This window comes from Aquila chrysaetos, chromosome 1 (genome assembly GCF_900496995.4).
Source record: "Aquila chrysaetos chrysaetos chromosome 1, bAquChr1.4, whole genome shotgun sequence".
NCBI lineage: Eukaryota > Metazoa > Chordata > Aves > Accipitriformes > Accipitridae > Aquila > Aquila chrysaetos.
This window is the reverse complement of record NC_044004.1, coordinates 82754682-82771923: the sequence shown is the minus strand read 5'-3', so window position 1 is coordinate 82771923 and position 17242 is coordinate 82754682. Positions and strand designations below refer to the sequence as shown.

Below are 17242 nucleotides of genomic sequence, written 5' to 3'. Positions count from 1 at the left end.
ATTTTTGCTAAAAATGAGCCTTATTTTTATAATTGAAACATCTGTTTGGGATATTGGAATGGAATACCCTACCTCCCACCCTTCCGTGGGGACAGAGGCACCGGCTGAGTTTGCCAGCCAGCCTGTGTGGCCTCCCTCTGTAGGTGACAGCAGATGGGACTCCTCCCCAAGTCAGTTCAGAGTACCTGAGTCAAGTGCCTTCTCCAAAGCAGTCTCCGGAGAAGTCCATCGACTGTTGAAGGATCCTGCAACAGCTACCTGGCGCGTTCAGCTGGCTACAGTCGACACCTTGCACGGGGTGAGGTGCGCAGTCCCACTTCACTAGCTTGAAGAAATATCCTAGTAAGGACAAAGCAGTTGTTACACTTTTGACATACATTGCCAGTTCAGAGTAAAAGCTAGCTGTACAAAAGCAACGGGGTGCCTCATTGCCTGTTATGTTACATTGTGTTTGCACATTACAGTTAGGAATATAGCATTTTTCCTGAGTCAGCATTCCTTAAATTGTTATCTTCAATTTCCAGCCAGTTTCTGAGGGACCTCTCAGGAAAAAGGCAGATATAAATCATTGTTCCACCGCGTCCTGCTCAGGCTGTAGCCTTGGCACTAGCGAGCTGGGGTCCACTTTTCCTGGGCTTTGAAAGTAATCAAACTGCATTGCTGTCATAGCACCCAGACCCAGCACAGGGGAACAGAAAAAGATGGAGGCATGTGCTTGCACCATGATGCTGTCTATTGCGCAGGATATTGAAGCAGGACTTTTAAACCTAGCTCTCGGTAAGTCCTCACATGCTTTTACCAACATGCTGTGCGTACAATCTGCTGTGCAATGCTGTGCCACGTGATATAAGCACCATGAAAATCTAGTCATCTGACCTACAATTTGCTTTTTTTCATCAGAGCCCTTGGGCAATTGATGGTCACAAGGAATTCACGTCAGATGCTTTCCTCAAGACTAAATCTAGTAAAGAGTGTTCACATGCTAGTGTCTGTTGGTTCTAAGTTTACACACAAGATCTTTTGTGAAGGCTACCTATAAAATCGGTCAAACACAGAACACAAAAATAGTTTATGCATCAGGCCTGATCCATCATCTCTACAACTCAGCCACTGTAGTGATTGTTTAGATTAGTAATTAAGAGAAGCAAGCAAATCAAACTGGATATCATTTCATACTCATTCCACACAAATCCTGAGCAGTGACTTGTCATTTGCAAAATGAGAAACAGAGTGAGCTTTTTATAGGAGAGCCCGTGCTTTAAATCGGTACGAGCAAACTAGGGGCATATGTAGAGACCTGATCCCCAGGTTTCTCCATGCCTTATTCAACCATCCACCAAGCCAGCGTTTACATCTGGGCTTGATTCATGTAACAGCTGTTTCTTTCTTTATATCCCTTCCAGAGGGGATGTATGCTGACCGTGACATGGCGTTATGGTTTGGCTGTGTTCCTACAGGACTGTTGCTCGTGCCTCTGCACATAAACTAAGTATCATACGCCTCTTGTGTATTGCAGGGTTTTTCTAGCAATGTGTTACCGAACAAACATTGTTTGTGTTGTGCAACTGACTGTATTTTTGTGGCCAGAGTGGTCTCAGACTAGGAGACAGTCCTTTCCCGCCTGGTTTGGCCAGACTCTGCTGTCCCTCTTCAACACAAAGTGCAGAAATAGGCTGAATTCATGGCGTCAATTAGTCCAGAGGGTGCTTGCCGGATGCTTACATGCACGCATCTTATGCTGTTGCTTATGTGCATACGGTAACACAACCTGTCCAGCTGTAGTTCTGGCTTTTGTGCAACTTGCTGTGCGTTAGCGCTAAAAATCCTTGCAAAAATCTGCTTTCTTGTTGCCCGTTACAAGATGGCGGGAAGCTGGAGCTGGCCAGGCTCAGCACCCTCCGCTGGGCTTGGGGGGGGGTGTCAGCACAGCTCTGGCATGGATTGGGATTTGGAATTAGGAAAAAGGGCTCATTTTCCACTACATAGAAAAGAAGACATCGTACATGTGAGACAGGCAGCTTTTTCCTCTGTGATTTGCAGCTTGAGACCACGTGTTTCTGCTAGGGTTGCTCTGTGAGCAGATAACCTTCAAACGAAACAAGAAAAGCCAGCAGTGCTTCTCTTGTTCATGTTCGTTTTAACATTAAATGAATTTTTAGGACTGAACTGCAAAAAAACCAAACACATAATGCAGCTGGGGAGAATAAAAGCTAGTGAAAGCGTGAGCAAACATGAGGAACTGAGGAAAGGGCTTACGAGGGACCTGCTTTTGCACAGCTTGTGCCACAGGTGTTTTGCTGAGCTAAAATAAGATTGTGATTAAAAAAAGGATCCGGGCAAGCTTAGAAAGAACGGCATTTGAAAGCGCAAAGCTATTGCAGGCAGTTTTGGAGGAGAAAGTGGCTTTCTGCAGAAGTTTCTCTGGGGTCTCCAAGCTGGTTTTGTGGCGGGCGCCATTTTACCTCACGAAGGGGCTGGGCGGGGCCGCCCCAACCGCCTCGCCGTCTGTCGCACGCTGCTGAAGGGAGCACTGCGCAGCGGGGGGGGACACGGCTCCAGCACCCGTCCCTCACCAAAATCTCCAAAAATGACAGCAGGCCTCGCTGCCCACCCCCCCAGGTGTCTTTTTACAGCTAGCACCTGTGGGGTAATCAGGGCTAACGAGGAACAGCAGGGCTCGGGGGCAGCCAGCCAGGAGCCGACACACAAGGCGCTGCAGGAGGATGCGCACCTCAGCCTGAAGCATGATGAGAAAAAGTGAGTATGTATATATTTTTATACATTTTTTTCCTCATGTGGGAAGGCTTTGCAGCCTGCACCTGCCTGCTTGCGCCTGCCGTGGAGCAGCTGGGTTGGGGTTGAGGGGGAAAAACATCCCAGTTTGTTCGAAAGCATTTGCGTTGGAGGTTTGGTTTCCAGAGGGGTGTCCTCAGAGGAGAGGCCCCAGCATGTGGGGATGTTAGGGTGCACTCATCCGGCAGATCTCAGCATGGCTTGCAGGCCCAGTGGTGTCCCCCCATTGCATGGCAGGATTTGCCCTCATCCCTTGGCCCCTGCCCACAGACAGCTCACCACAGTCTGTACCTGTCTGACCCCAAGGGCCTGGTATCCCATGCCAGCAGCATCCAGCATCGTGCTCAGACCTCCCATCGTGCTACAGGAACAGGGAATTGTGTAGTTAAGCTTTCTTGTGCTCTGCACCAGAATAGGGGGCCAGTTATCAGGTAATGCAGCTTATGGTTTGATGCTGACTTTCTGAATCTAAGTGACAGAAGTTCGCTTTGGTTTATAAATGTTGAAACTGGGGCCAAGGGAGTGGCAGGTGAGGAGACAAAGGAAGAACATGACTGTCAGCACACTGCATGCTCTTGCAAAGCTGGCTGGCAGTCACCTTGTCATTTTGTACAACAGTTGCCGGTTAATTTCTTATGTCTATTGTTTGGAAGAAATTGTCTTGAACCATTTTGCTTGTAAATTCCACTGGGAAGTGACCCAGCTGGCTTCCCATGCCCCATCACAACCTGGATTGCCCGTCAGCTTCCCTAGCACTCTCCTTCCGCACACCGCACATACTTAAACCATGCACAGTTTCTGGGTGCACAGTGTCCTGCAACTGTCTTTTGCGGCTGTGCTGAACAGTGTCACATGCGTGCTTGCGTAGCTACAGAGTCACTTGGATGGCCTATTTCTGTCAAGTGAAGTTAATGTGAATTGCTCAGGGAAAAGTTATTTTTTGAGACAACAAAGCTGCTGGCCTTAGCCATCACTGCTCTTCTAGGTCCTGCATCTACTGCTTCCAAACTAATCTCTTCCGCAATTGGGTATTTATTCTCTTCCTAGACATGAGGTGGTAACATACGTCACTTAACTTGTGTTGATAGAATCATTTAGGTTGGAAAAGACCCTTAAGATAATCAAGTCCAACCATAACCTAACACTGCTAAGTCCACCACTAAACTATGTCCCTAAGCACCACGTCTACTAGTCTTTGAAATATCTCCAGGGATAGTGACTCAACCAGTCTGTTCCCTGGCCAGCCTGTTCCACTGCTTGACAACCGTGAAGAAATTTTTCTTAATATGCAATCTAAATCTCCATGTTACAACACAAAGCCTCACAGCTGTTTTCCAGAGTTTTCAAGGTCTAATTTTCCCTCTCCATGATGCTGTAAGGAAATAAAGTAGTGCAGCTTTGATTCCTGGTGAATAGCCAGTGATGGAGGGTGAGTACAGATTAACAAACTTGCAGGATTCAGCAAATGCATCCCTCTCAACAGGGATCTGTTGTAGTGGTGGTGTTCCCCTCGACCTCAGTCTCTGTGTTCAGGCAACCTAGGGACAGATTCTTCCTGCAGGCTCTTGGGTCCTGGTGGAATATGTTGCTGGACTGCAAGACTGACTACGCACTATGCAGGATTTAAATAAAAAAAAAGAAAACCCACACCCTTAGGCCATGCTGTGGTGCTTTCTGCTCATCCCCAAAGCGAGCAGGGCTCAAGGTCCTCCCAGAGATACTGACAAGCTGAGTTCACCACACACTTCCAGGAGAGCATACTTGGCAGGGACCAGCCCTGCTTTCACATTCACTGTGACCCTCTGCCTGCAGCAGGGCTTCGTATTCTTGCTTTCCCAATTGCTCTAGCAGAAGAGAAGTCTTGTCATCACTCTAGGAGCCAGCCAGGGCACTCTGCATCTACCCTGCCCGTTTACCAGTGTCACTTATAGGAACAGGATTATTTATAGCTCTGGGACATGGGAGAGCAAAACTCAAGAGGCAGGAAGTGCTGGCAAAAGCATGCTTCCTTCCTACCCTTTCTCCTGTTTTGTGGTCTCCTTAGTGGTAACTGCCAGTGTTACAAAGCAGGATAAGCCTAATTGACTCTTGTGGAAAATACAAGAGGGGGGTAGCCGCCATGAAGGGACTGTTTGTGCCCTGAGCATAACAGTCAGGAGGAACACTTGTGGCTAACCTACCCAGAAATCAGGACTGCCAGCTTAACAGGCAAAAATGAGATCAGCTTTACTCTTGTCACTGAGTGACATACACCTCATCTGATCAGGGCAGCCAGGAACACAGACAGCAGAGAGACCAGCCATAAGCTCTCCTGTGCCTCTGCCACGTAAGGACCTTGTACTTTTTAAGTGCTTGTACACTTCAATTATCTTGTCTTCAGTCAGATAATGTAACACAGGGATAGAGGGAGAAACAAGAGAAAAGCCATCCTTTTTTCCCTAACCCCCCACCCCAAGTACACATAGCCTTCAGAAACAGTCTCAAGACTTACTTGACAAAGCAAAGCATCAGCAAGACTTGTCTCATCCTTTGCATAGTAAACACATCTTATCCTGTAAATAATGCAGTATATGCAGGACAGGAATTATAAGCACCATTATCTGTGCCCCTGTAAGTGTCAAATGAGATAGTCCTGCAGCATGGCTGAGCTCCTGCCATGCAGGGTGCACGCTATCTCTGTCCTGCTCCCACACAGGAGATAATTTACAGCAACCTCTTCCCCACCGTCCCAGCAGGTACATAGTGGAAACTTCTGCTAAACTTTGACACTGCAGCAGAGCCCTTTGGTGTTTTCCGCAGACAAACATACCTCCCCAGAGGGGCAGGTGCCCAGAAAGCCTCCTGCTTACTTGCACACCAAGTCCCTTGCTATGACTAGCTGCATCAGCTCTGGAGAATAAAGAGTAAGAGTCCTGTCTATCCACAGTCACCACGTCTCTGCCCACAGGGTGACTGGCAAGACACAGCTACAACTTATGCCCTTCTGGCAGAGCTGCAAGAAGGCCTCCATAACAAAGGTTACCAGACAGCAGAGAGAAAAGGACATCAGTAAAGTAGGAGGGTCCCCCCTCCAAAGCACATTCCCCCCCCGCATCACTCATGGGGATGCCCAGCTCTGGGGCAGCTGCTGCAGTACAGATCTGGACAGTGTTATTGCCTTGCAGCAATTGTGCTGACAAGAAGACAAGAGGCTTACAGCCTATCAACCTCCCCATAAAAAGCCTTCAAATGAATGAAATACTCTGCAGAGTGGTATTGCCCCTACCCAAGCACCTGGCCCAACTGCTCAGCTGTTCAAAGGAGCAGCAAATGCAGCCCTAGTCTAGAACAGCCCTGCTGAGAGAGATTAGCCAACAGGAGTCAAATTCCACCACTTCAGCAGCATTTGGCCAAGGAAGACCTCACCAGCACAGTCAGTTACCAGCTGAGCTGCACTGGGGCAGCAGTGTTGTAGCTTCAGCAGTCACAGAGCCAGCCCCCAAACCTGGGCAGCCTGCCCAGGCTCCCAGCTCTCCACAGCACACAACTCCTTTACCTTTCATCAGGTCCTCAAATGCTGCAGCAATCCCAATTCCAGCCCTATCTTGGGTAGGCATGGCTAGCAGGCAGCTGGGGAATAGCAGTAGCAGACACACTCCAAGGCATTGCAGGAGCAGAGCAAGAGGTTGTTAGAAGAGACTGTTTTACTAAGCTTTTCTTTTTTGTTTGCCTAACTGCAACTAGTTGTGCTTGGTGCGCTCAGGATTTAATACATCTGGTAACCTTGTTCAATACAGCCCTCAGGCTGCATCTGGCGCTTAGCAGCCAAGTGTTACAGATGCTGAGCCACAGGCTGTTACATGGCTTGTCACCCATTCCTGACATGTTGCTAAGCCACTGACTTCATGGTACAGCCTGATACTGGGTCTCTGACAGTGCCAAGACCTCAGTTCATGAAGCAGCACAGACAGCCTGGATCGTCTCAAGACCTCAGGCCTAAGCTTTCTTTCAGGCTTCACCTTTCACTCCATGTCTTCTCCCTTGGCCAGTGCAGTTAGCCTGACTTACCTGCTTTTCTCTGTTCCTTAAGTACACTGTGCCAGCCTACAATGCACCTGACTGCTGAGCATGTTCTTGGAAAGCAAAGCTATTTGCAAGAGCACAAGCCATGCCCTGTTCCCTGTCAGTCCCCATCCCAAGCAAGGAGATGTGAGCAGCACTTCTTGGTCTGAGATGGCACAATGCCTGCCCAATATATTCTTGTTTGAGCTTCCCTGGCTGGGACTAGTCCCAGAGTTTAGAAGCCAAACAGCCAGGGACAACTCACTGCAGCAAACGGGGTCAAGGGAGAAACTACTCCTAAGGTAGCTTTATTCACAATAAATCACCCTTTGCCTGGCATGTGGTCTAATTCAGTACCACCTGCAAGGCCACAGTGTAAGTAGGCACATAGATGGATACATACCCCTTCCCACTGCCCACCCCTGTAGCGCACCCAGGAGCAGGCAGATTAGAGCAGAAAATAGCAGAAGAAGCAGCCATTGCAAGTTTGGGTTTATTTCACTATGCAGGGGGAGAAAACAAAACAAACCAAGCTATAGCTATTCGCTGAACTTAATGGCTTTGACTTTAAAGTCACCCTCCACAGCCAGGTATTCAATTTTCTCCATGCCCAGCCGATTAGGGAACTGGAACTCCACCTCAGCCACCTTCACTGTTGCCTCCGTTTCATTGAAGGAGATGCAAATCTGTAGAGAGCCACAAGAAGGAAGGCTAACACATCACAGATCACAAGCCTCACCCCCCCCACTACCTCCAGTCTGGGTGCAGGACAGATGAGGTGGCTGCTGCTGTCAAGACCACACTTACTAGCTCAGCCTCATCCCTGCCCAGCAGGGGCATGGAGGGGAAGAAGCTTGTTTGCTCTGCCCCAAGGTCAGCTCCATGCCTCTGCAATGAAGGGATGAGACAGACCTGGTCTGAATCTCAGGTCAGTGTTTTAATTGCTCTTACTTGTGTGGCTTGCAAAGGAAGGCCAGAATGGAGCACTTAACACATCTGAGCTGTTGGGCATCAGCTTGAGCAGAGCACACCTAGACAGTTGGTTGCCTACAGCTGCGAGACTCTTCCCCTGTTGCTTATTCCCCTTTCCATGCCTGCTCCTTCTCCACCACAGAGGTACAAGGCAGCATTAAAGAGCTGTGCCCTTGGCCCTTTAGTGCTCCAAGCCAGGGCCTTGCACACCCCCCCCCCCGGGGCCTCACCTCAATCTTGTCACCATGCTGGAAGGGAAAGTCAGCCTTCCTGTCCTCCTCACCCCACACGCCATCCTCCTTCGAATTGCACACAACGGTGTTGACATCCCCGTGACAGTTGAAGCGAGGGTTGAAATGCAGCATGAGGGTGCTGCTGTCCTTCCCTACATTCACAGCAAACCTGGGGAAACAGAGAGACAGTGCAAAGGAGGTGTCTGCTCAGGAGCAGCTTGGGCTTCCCCCAGTGCCACGTCAATCTATTCACCATCTCCTTACTCACCCTTTGGCATCAGACAGGATCTTCCCTTTGACCTTGATGCACTCACCAGGCTGGATGTCCAGCTGAGTAACGACCAGTCCCTGCAGGGCCAAACCAGAGGAGTTAGTCTATCCTGAGGCAAGCCTACCAGCCCTGCTTGGGCCAAGGCACAAACCAGCTCTGGCAGACCCAAATGCATTCATGATTTCGTGCTAGAGGAAGGGTTGAGTCAGGCCAACTGCCTGTCTCAGCCCTCTCCCAGGGAATCCTAGCTGACAGCCACCACCCCATTGGGGTCTCCCACTGCACTAAGTAACATAAGCTGACAAGGAGGTGATTCAAGCCAGTGTAACAAGAGTAGGGTACAGGCACTGATTTACCAGCTGCTACAGAAGACATCCTTGCAAGCAAGCTTGCACCTTCAAGTCAGCAGTGGCCAGAGCCATTAGCATAGGATTAACCTTAGTTACGAAGCTTTTCTAACACTAGGTCTCACCCCTTCCCTATGAGGGTCTCCAAGCGACAGGAGCCACCAGAAAAAGTCTCTTGTCTTGACTTAAAGCAGCCTACACACAAAGTGAGGGGTCAGGGGAACCCACTTCTGGCTGCAGCCCAGTAAAGCAGAACAAACACCCCCCCCCGGGAAGCTCCCCACACAGGGAAGAGAGCTTGATCCTTTCCTCAGAGCCAGGTTATTCACTCCCCCAGCCACATACCCCCAAAATAGCGCTTAACATCACCAGCCTCCCTCAGCTAAGAGGAAGGTGCTGTTTGGTGAGGTCAGGCATAACTCAAATCATGGTTTGCTGCCTATGGTCCAGGCCCAAGTGCAGTGATGCTGAGCTCCACTTAACCATATGCCAGATGAAGCAGGGACACTAATTTCAAACTAGTTATATTGTTTACTTGGGCTAGTTCTTGCCTGGCTTGTGCAGGCCCATGCCCAGCAGCTGCAGGCTGCTGGGGAGCCCACTACTCCCCTACGACTGCCAGCCATCCCCAGTGGTACTTGTCCTCATGCCTACTCCCTGCTCTGCCCATGCACAGACAGAGTTTCCCCAGTCGCTAAACCGCTTACTGTCGCAGCACTAATGCTGTCTTCTGGCTCCATTTCTAGTGTAGTGCTGGAGCACAGCCTGAAACACAGCCTCAGTGCCCAGGGGGTCTTCTGAAGAAAGGAAAGTTAGGGGGGCATGGCTAGGTTGGAGTACACTGCCATCCTGCTTTTCTCTGCTATTTCATTGTTTGTCCAGCCCTGTACCCGGAAGGCATTTTTCCAGAAGAAAAACACAAAGTTAAAGGAAAAAAAAAAAAAAAAAGGTATAAAGGGTATTCAAACTGTAGAGTTGCAAATGGTCCCAAACTTTCAGAGTATTCAAGGATAAAAACATGCATTAGAACAGCTTCCCCACTTGAACAACAGGCTAGAGAAGAGGAGGAGAAGAAAAACGGCTGGTCAGCCCTAACTATTCCTCCCACAGCCACCTATCAGTCTAGCATTTCCGCTCAGCTAATCCTTTTCTCCTCCTACCTCTGGCACCAAGCCCAAAACCCACACGCAGCCAAACCCTAGCCCTGCTTGGCACACCAGTCCAGCTCGAAGAAGGCACTCACTTGCTCCATGCCGCAGCCCCCACCAGGCAGGACACCCCCGAGCCCCCGCTCCACGCACCAGTGTGACTCAGCGCTCAGCTCCCGCAGCTTAAATCACTTGGGCAGGACCATCACGTGATGGAGGGGGGTGCGAAGAAGGGGATCGATTGCAGCTGTTTGGGGCTGGAGCTTTCCCAGCCATTTAAAGCGGGCAGGGGGAGATGTCTACTGATACCGTTCTCTGCAGGCAGGATGTGGATGATTTTAAAAGCTAGCCATTGTTTGCTTCTGCGTCATCCTAGAAATCCTTATTGAGAGCTCTTCTAGTTGCTACGCACTGTATGTTGGCTCTTATCGCGGTGCGCCTGCAGCGAGGTGGCTGCTTTTTGTTAAGCGATCCCTGTCTAAAATCAGGGTCGGGGTCCTCGTGTTACTGCTGCGAAGTAATCGCCTTTGAGAATATGTGTGTGTGCATCCTCCCAGCCCAGCCTCATGCCTGCAAGGAGCCTGGACTGACAGGAGCCCCTGGGTACACATCATCACTGCTTGCAGTTAAAATGGAACGCAAAGGTTTGCTGTATTCTACGCCAGCATTTAAAAAGTGCCTGAAAGTTAAGGTTGTTTGGGTCGGGCACCACTAGATGTGAGAATTCAGGCTGCAGCTTTTGAAAAGTAGCATGATCTTGCTGGTTGCATTCCAGTTGCAAAAGATTCCAGAGGGAAAAGAGAAATGCTTTGTTACTGGAGGAAGAGGCCAGGCAGGGCTGAGCGCAGCCAGCAAGAAAGGAGGCTGCTTTCCCAGCTAGTCTCTAACGCCTGCTTTTCCCCTTTCCTATATCCCTTAAAAGCACACAGCATGACTGCCCCGAGGGTCTTTGCAGGGCAAGGAGGTGAAGATGGGAGCAGCTGCAGTGCTTTGTGGGTCTGTGTGACTAGATCAGCTGGGTGCCACTTGTAGCTTTGGATTGGCTTTAGCAGGCTGCTTGTGCCTCTGTGCCTCAGTTTCCCTCATACATGAAGTGACATTAATGACATGCAGCTTCACAATCCCCCTTGTAAAGCTTCAGTCAGAGCTGCTTTATAAAGTCAGCACGCTACTTGTTGGTTAAGCCATGACGAGCCTGTGAGATACCTATCTGTGGATAACTTTAGGAAGCGCTGCACAGGGCAGCTTGTGAAACAGCGCAGGAATTTATGGCTAGGTAACAGGAGGAAACATGCTGTCCTGCAGGAGGCTGCTGGAACTTCGTTAGAGCGTGCTCGCTGTTATACGAACAGCATCCTGACTCCTGACACCATCCTTTGCCTCAGATACCCCTACACCCATTTCTGAACATTCACGTAGCATTTCAGCATCCCGTATGACTCCGGGTGAATCAAAGCCAAGCTGCATTTGAACTAGAAAGTCACGAGCCTGAATTGGAGCCCTGTGACTGGGGTGTTTAAAAGAGGGCAAAATGCTGACTGAAAGTACTGTAGGGAAAATCCTGCACACGCTCTTGCCTCCAACTAACTCCCTGGCCATCCTACATGTACACAAGAGCCACGCTGAAGTCAGGAGTTAACTGCAGGAGCAGAGTTGGAGCAGGTAGCAAATGCCACCGAGAACAGGCCACCTCCACGCACAGTTTGGAGAAAACCCAAGTAATTCCACCTTAAGTTTGCCCCAGTCTCGAGCACGATGTTAGCTGGGATCATGTGTTACAGAAAGGCTTTAGGCGCCTGAGTTACTGGGCAGTTGTTCCCCTGTTTGTTGCCACGTGTGAGGCGTTGAGCAAATTCTGTTTGTTCGGTTGGGGTTTTGTATTTATTTTCCATTCAGCTCTGTGAAATCCCTGGAGACTTCTCTCCTCCTTTCAGTGCCACAGCACTTCTGGAGAAAGAGCTGCTGGCAAGGGGAGTTGTGGTGCTGGGGCCATGCAGTACCATAGTGTTGGCCCCTCTGACTCCCCTTCTGAAATGCACATATCTTGCGAGCTGCTTTTCTGGCCTGAAGCCTCCTCCTCTGACCCTTTCCTTCAGACAGGGCAATACCTTTCTAACAATACGTGGAGACCGCGCTGTTTGTTTTCCTTGAGTGCTTTGCACTGGCAGCCTAGTTGGTTTAGCAACAAACCCTTTGGTCTTGTCCCCAGTGTAAAGCACTCCTGGTCTTAAGCCCTTGTGAAATCAGTAAAGTGTTTATTCTCAGACTACAATGCTGAGATGCCCAGCTGCCCTCCATTTTTCCTAGGGATTAAAGCCAAGGGTGGGGAGGCAGAAGAAAGAACATCATCTTCCCTTTTGCTGCCTCCAGTGGGAAGAAGTGGGAGCAAATTCCCCAGTGGGTCTCCTTCCCTTTCAGAGCATTTGTAAAAGGAGACAGGCTGCAAAGCAAGGCCATGCTGCCCAGCCCCACTCCATCGAGGGTGACCGCAGACCTTCTGCACGACACAAGGGAGAGGACACCTTGCACTGCCCGCAGAGAAGGGCCTCGGCCCCGACACACTCTGATTCCTGGGATGGGAGTTCTGTGCCCAAGGAAAAACATAAAGCTCACAGCAGGCAGGCAGCGCATTAGGGTGTGCTTCAAAGGCCTGGGGTGGGGGGAAAGGGAGAGATGCTGCCCTATGCAAGCTGTTCTTGCACCCCACGACCAGCAGGTGATGTTCTGAGAAGAAACCCTGGGCAGAAGACAGAATGAGACCGAGAAGAGCCCAAGCTAGCTTTATCTGGATTGTAGTAGGGGATTGCAACATGTACAGGCCCTGAGAGAGAGTAGTTGGGGTACATTAAGTGTTTGTGTTCCCATTTCCAGGAGTTACCGCTCTCTCACGGGTTCTGGGGAGGAGTTCTGAGCCCACCAGGCAGCTCTGGCAGAAGCAGGGAGAGAAGAGTCATCTCCTGCTCATGCAGAGGGTGATGCCCAGGGGAATTTTCCCCTGTGGGGAAAATTAAGGTTGCCCTCCCAGCGCCTGGCCTTGCAGGCTTGCTTGAGGGCTTGGGGCCCTGCCCAACACCAGGTCCCCAGCTCAAACTCTTAATTCATCACTTGATTTGCACAGGCTGAAGCCAGACAACTGGCCAGTCCGATTTTCTTGTAACTCCCTAGAAATGTCCCAGATTTGCTTTAGGAAAAAAGTAAATACCAAAAGGATGTAGCATGCTGATTTTTACTCTTTTTAATCTTCTGCAAGAGGAAATACACCCTAGCCCTCGGCAAGTCATATCCCTGGCTAATCAGTCCTGTCATTAGAAATGGCTTACCCCTGTTTTTGAAAGGTCTAAGAACACACCTCTGCTGCTAGCTTACTCAAGGACGATGGTATATTCTCCAGCCTGCGTGACAGGGGGTACAGAGGCCAGTGCCGCTGGCTCTTCGGTATGTGTGCCTGGTTTGTCTTGCACCGAACACCCACACACTGGCAGTTGTCGATGCTACACATCCTTCGTTATTCACTGCTGTAGCTGAGGAAGAGGCCCCACTTCTTGCTGAAAGACTGAATAGTAGCTTTCTCCTCCTTTGGAGATGGCATCTGGCCCCAGTTCCAGCACAGCAGTAACATACGTGTGCCTCCCTGGGGCAGCACCAGTACTTCAACCATTGCACCAGTGGGAACACACCACTGAAGCACTTAGGGTGGCCAGGGAGGGAGAAAAACTGCTCCAACTCACTCTCACTGATGCGAGGGTTATACTAGTAGAATAATGACAAGAAAACCTCCTCACCGTTTTCCAGTGAGAGCTAAAGCTTACAGTTTGCTTTAAGTTAGGGGTTTTTTTTTGCATTTTCTTTAGGGAAGATCTGTTCTTGTGGCTATAAGTTCATTCTCAGTTCATCAAGCAGACTGCACCTTTCTCTTGCAACTGTCTTCAGGGAGTGTTTGTGTCAGTACTGCCTGGATGGGATCCTGGTCTCACCAATAGCCCCTGGCTACTCTTGCAACCTAAATATTATGCTGCATAATAGATATACACATTATATATATATACACACACACATACAAGGCTGTTTTCTACCTCTTCAAATATCTGGGGACTTTAACTTAAGCAATCCTCTGCTACTGCTGTTGAAGTGTCTGATTCTTCGCGTTTCTCCATAGCATGTTAGTTGGTCTCCTCTGAGAAGTTTCTGCCTTTTTGCTTGAGTAGTCATAACCCCGTGAAGAGTTCTGTTGCACACAGTTTCTCTGGACCCTTCTGCATCAAAGGTCCCTTGCATGGCTGGCTAAAACCATGCTCTCGCCACCATGGCATCTTCCAGCCCTATGCTATCCATGGGGGAAACTTCAGAGTTGGTCTGGAGACCACAGGGGAATAGAGCTGGTCTCCCAAGAAAAATCCTTAGCCTGCTCCTGAAAGACAAAGGATGACTCTGGAGCCACAGTCCAATTTGGCAGCAGGTTGAAAGGCCCTCCTAAAGCCTGCAGGCACTGGGCCTCCCAAAGCACTGCTTCAGAGGAAAGTGTGTGCCAGGAAGAAGGGCTGAAGGTCCAGTCCACCCTGGACGCCAGCTGAGGTTGCATGGCCACATGTCGCTACAGCATTTTCATCCCAGAGGGTTTCCTGACTTCAGATTTCCCTACATTACAAGGGAAGCACCTCTATTCCAGCTTCATTATAAATTAAGTTAATTATAAAGAACTTCTTGCACTATCTCAAAGTGATGAAAGGAGTTTGCTGATCCCATCAGTGGGATTTGAAGTATGTCTCATCATTTTATTTCCCTCATTAACACTGACCCAAGCTGACAATCCCTGTGTTTCTCTCATCTCTCAGTGGATTAGATTTAACTAGAGCAAATAGTTAACTACCCAGGAGAACTAGGCCTTTGCTACTTTGGACTCATTTCACTTCAGCACCTCTCCCCATACCTCTCAAGTTTGCAGGTGGCAAACACCTCTCCTCAGAGTTTATTGCCTCATCTCAAAGGAGCTGTTTGCATTTGTTCCCCATTGGGGGTCCCCGCTACTCTAAACTTATGAGTCCAGGTATATCTTTTCCTCCTCTTTGCAGCTCACCAAGCAGCAGGAAAATTAATGTCTCCTCCAAAGTCATCATGCTTGCAAGAAAGCAGTAAAAAGCAGTGTGCTGCCCCACTGCTGTACACTGTCAGGCTGCACTTCCACCTGCCAGGCCACTCCTTTTCCCATTTCTTACCCTACTAGAGTGCAAGACCCATGTCACCTGGGACAGAATTGCCCTTGGTATTGCCCTTGTTCCCCTGTGACACCATGCCCCAAACAGTGAGATCTTGTCCTGGAGCTGGAGGCTGTAGCAGCTACTGCAGTATGAATTTATAGCAGAGACCACAGGTTACTGACCCTTCAAGTGCATGCTTTCTAGAGGTCTGTCAACTCTGGCAGTTTTAAGCATTTATTTTTCTTAACAACATTGTTGTTTACTTTACATCTATGACCACACTGCCAACTTCTGCAACAGGAGACAGACCCTGAAACACTTTTCACTGGGGTATCACAGTAGGATAGCAGCACTTCCCAAGCCTTATATATTCCTGTGGTCTAGCTCCAGACAAGCTGGCTTTGATTTGTAACTCGTGATGAGCTGCAAGGCAACTTGGGGGGCTGGGGGAAGATGGCAAGCTATGCCATTCCCTATCCTTAACCAGCTGAATAAAATCTGTACAGGCCTTCAAGTTGTTTACATGGTGTGCAAGAGGTGAGGAACACTAGAAGGGAGTGCATCTGCAATGTCCTCCCCAAGGTACTCCGGCACTACAGCCAGGTAGCTGGGACTGGACCCAATGTGAGTAGAGCAAGAGGAGAAATATTGCAAGTAACATAGCCTGTTCTAGTTATAAATAAAAGGAAGGGTGTCTATGGAGAAGGATCATCACTGGAGCATGCCTTCTAGGTAGCTTTCATCTTGAACAATGGTGACTGCACACAGGTTGGGGGTCTAGCCTTTGTTTCATTTCCTATTCACAAATCAGCTATCATCATTTGGTGCCATCCATAAAGTTAAAGCTCTTGGGTTTTGCTGAGAAACCTGGGATGCTCTTCTGAAAGATTTGCCCCATTGCAGGCCAAAGGACTGGATCTGTGTTGTCGCAGTAGAAACATCAGAAAGCATTACCTCCTCCATTACTGTCTGACACAGGAGTGGCTTCAGCAGGGCTGGAAGGCAGAGGCAGCACTGCACTGCTCAGGTTGAAATGCCTTACTTAGTCCTGCTAAGGTCCGGAGAAGGGAATGCAAGTGTTGGAGGTCCCTGGAGCAGATCTGGCACTTTCCAAGGCATCTGCAAATGCAAAAGCCATCTTTGGAAGGAGTGCATTCCCCAAACTGCTTCCCTGGTATATGGTCATCTGCAGCAGAGGCCAGCATCACTTACCTGCTCCGCAACAGCAAGATGTGCTGTGCTCAATGCTGAAGAGCTGTCTGCTCTGCCAGCATGGCTAACCGCAGGCCCATTCGTGGTACCGTGACACTGCCAGGACTGCACATCCTCAAGTTGTCATGAGAGATGCAGGGAAACTTGGGCAAGCATAACCTGCATTGCTGATAAGAACAGCAGTAATGTCACCCTTTCCACCTTCTCCATATATCACACATGCAGAGGGCAGTGCCTATGGGTTCCCCCCCGCCAGCAGCTGACAAATAATATCTGTTGGTCCTTTTATATTTTCTCATGACTTTTTTAAGGCTTGGTTTTCCTTATGTCACTCTACTTATGCAAAACGTGCAAGGCAGAGGTCTCCCTTGCACTGAAGGACTGTAAAGTAGTTTCTTGTTTTGGAGCTTTTCTCAAATCAGTGGGGAAAATACCTCACAATAACTTTGAATAGGGTGGGACCAAGCCTTCTGCATCAGCCCAGTGTCCACAAAAGCATTCCAGCAACCTTAAGCTGGACTGGTTTAGAAGAGCTCTTTTCTAGCCTGACATCTAGCACATACAACATGCCAAGATGGTTTAGAAACTCAAGCCATCTGGAGTTCTTTCCCACAAAAACATGTGGGTGCCAGAATTTGTCTCCTTTGAGCCACCCACAGTGAGAAGGGATTGTATTAAAGCCGGCTCAAGTTTCTCAAATTCAATTTTAGGCAAAAGAAAATTGTCAATAAGTATTTGGAAACTGCCTTGGAAAGAACAAGCCAATTAAAAATGTAACAACAGACTTTGAAGAAGCATTAACACTGTCCATTCTGAGCCCCAAGATACTGAAGGGTCTTCAAAACATCGTCGCACAAACAGGGTTCATTTACCCTGTGTGCAAGACAATAACACACAGAGTTGAGGTATTTTTAAATTAATTTCATTGATGCACATGAATGGGTGCCTGCCCCAAGAGAGCACACCTTTCTCTCAAAAATTCTCACATTTATATAATTAACTAATAATTTATATAATTAATACATATTCA

The 17242-nt window shown here is 49.0% G+C and overlaps 1 protein-coding gene across 1 annotated transcript; it reads right to left on the bottom strand.

The window, feature by feature from the left end:
* Positions 1-7313: 7313 nt before the first annotated feature.
* On the bottom strand, positions 7314-10033 carry LOC115340433 (16 kDa beta-galactoside-binding lectin). The gene is made up of 4 exons (XM_030012052.2): positions 9901-10033; positions 8308-8387; positions 8037-8208; positions 7314-7520 (listed from the first exon to the last, which is right to left on the bottom strand). Exons 1-4 carry the CDS (start codon positions 9907-9909, stop codon positions 7374-7376), a joined length of 408 nt encoding a protein of 135 aa, XP_029867912.1. The 5' UTR covers positions 9910-10033; the 3' UTR covers positions 7314-7373.
* Positions 10034-17242: the final 7209 nt, after the last annotated feature.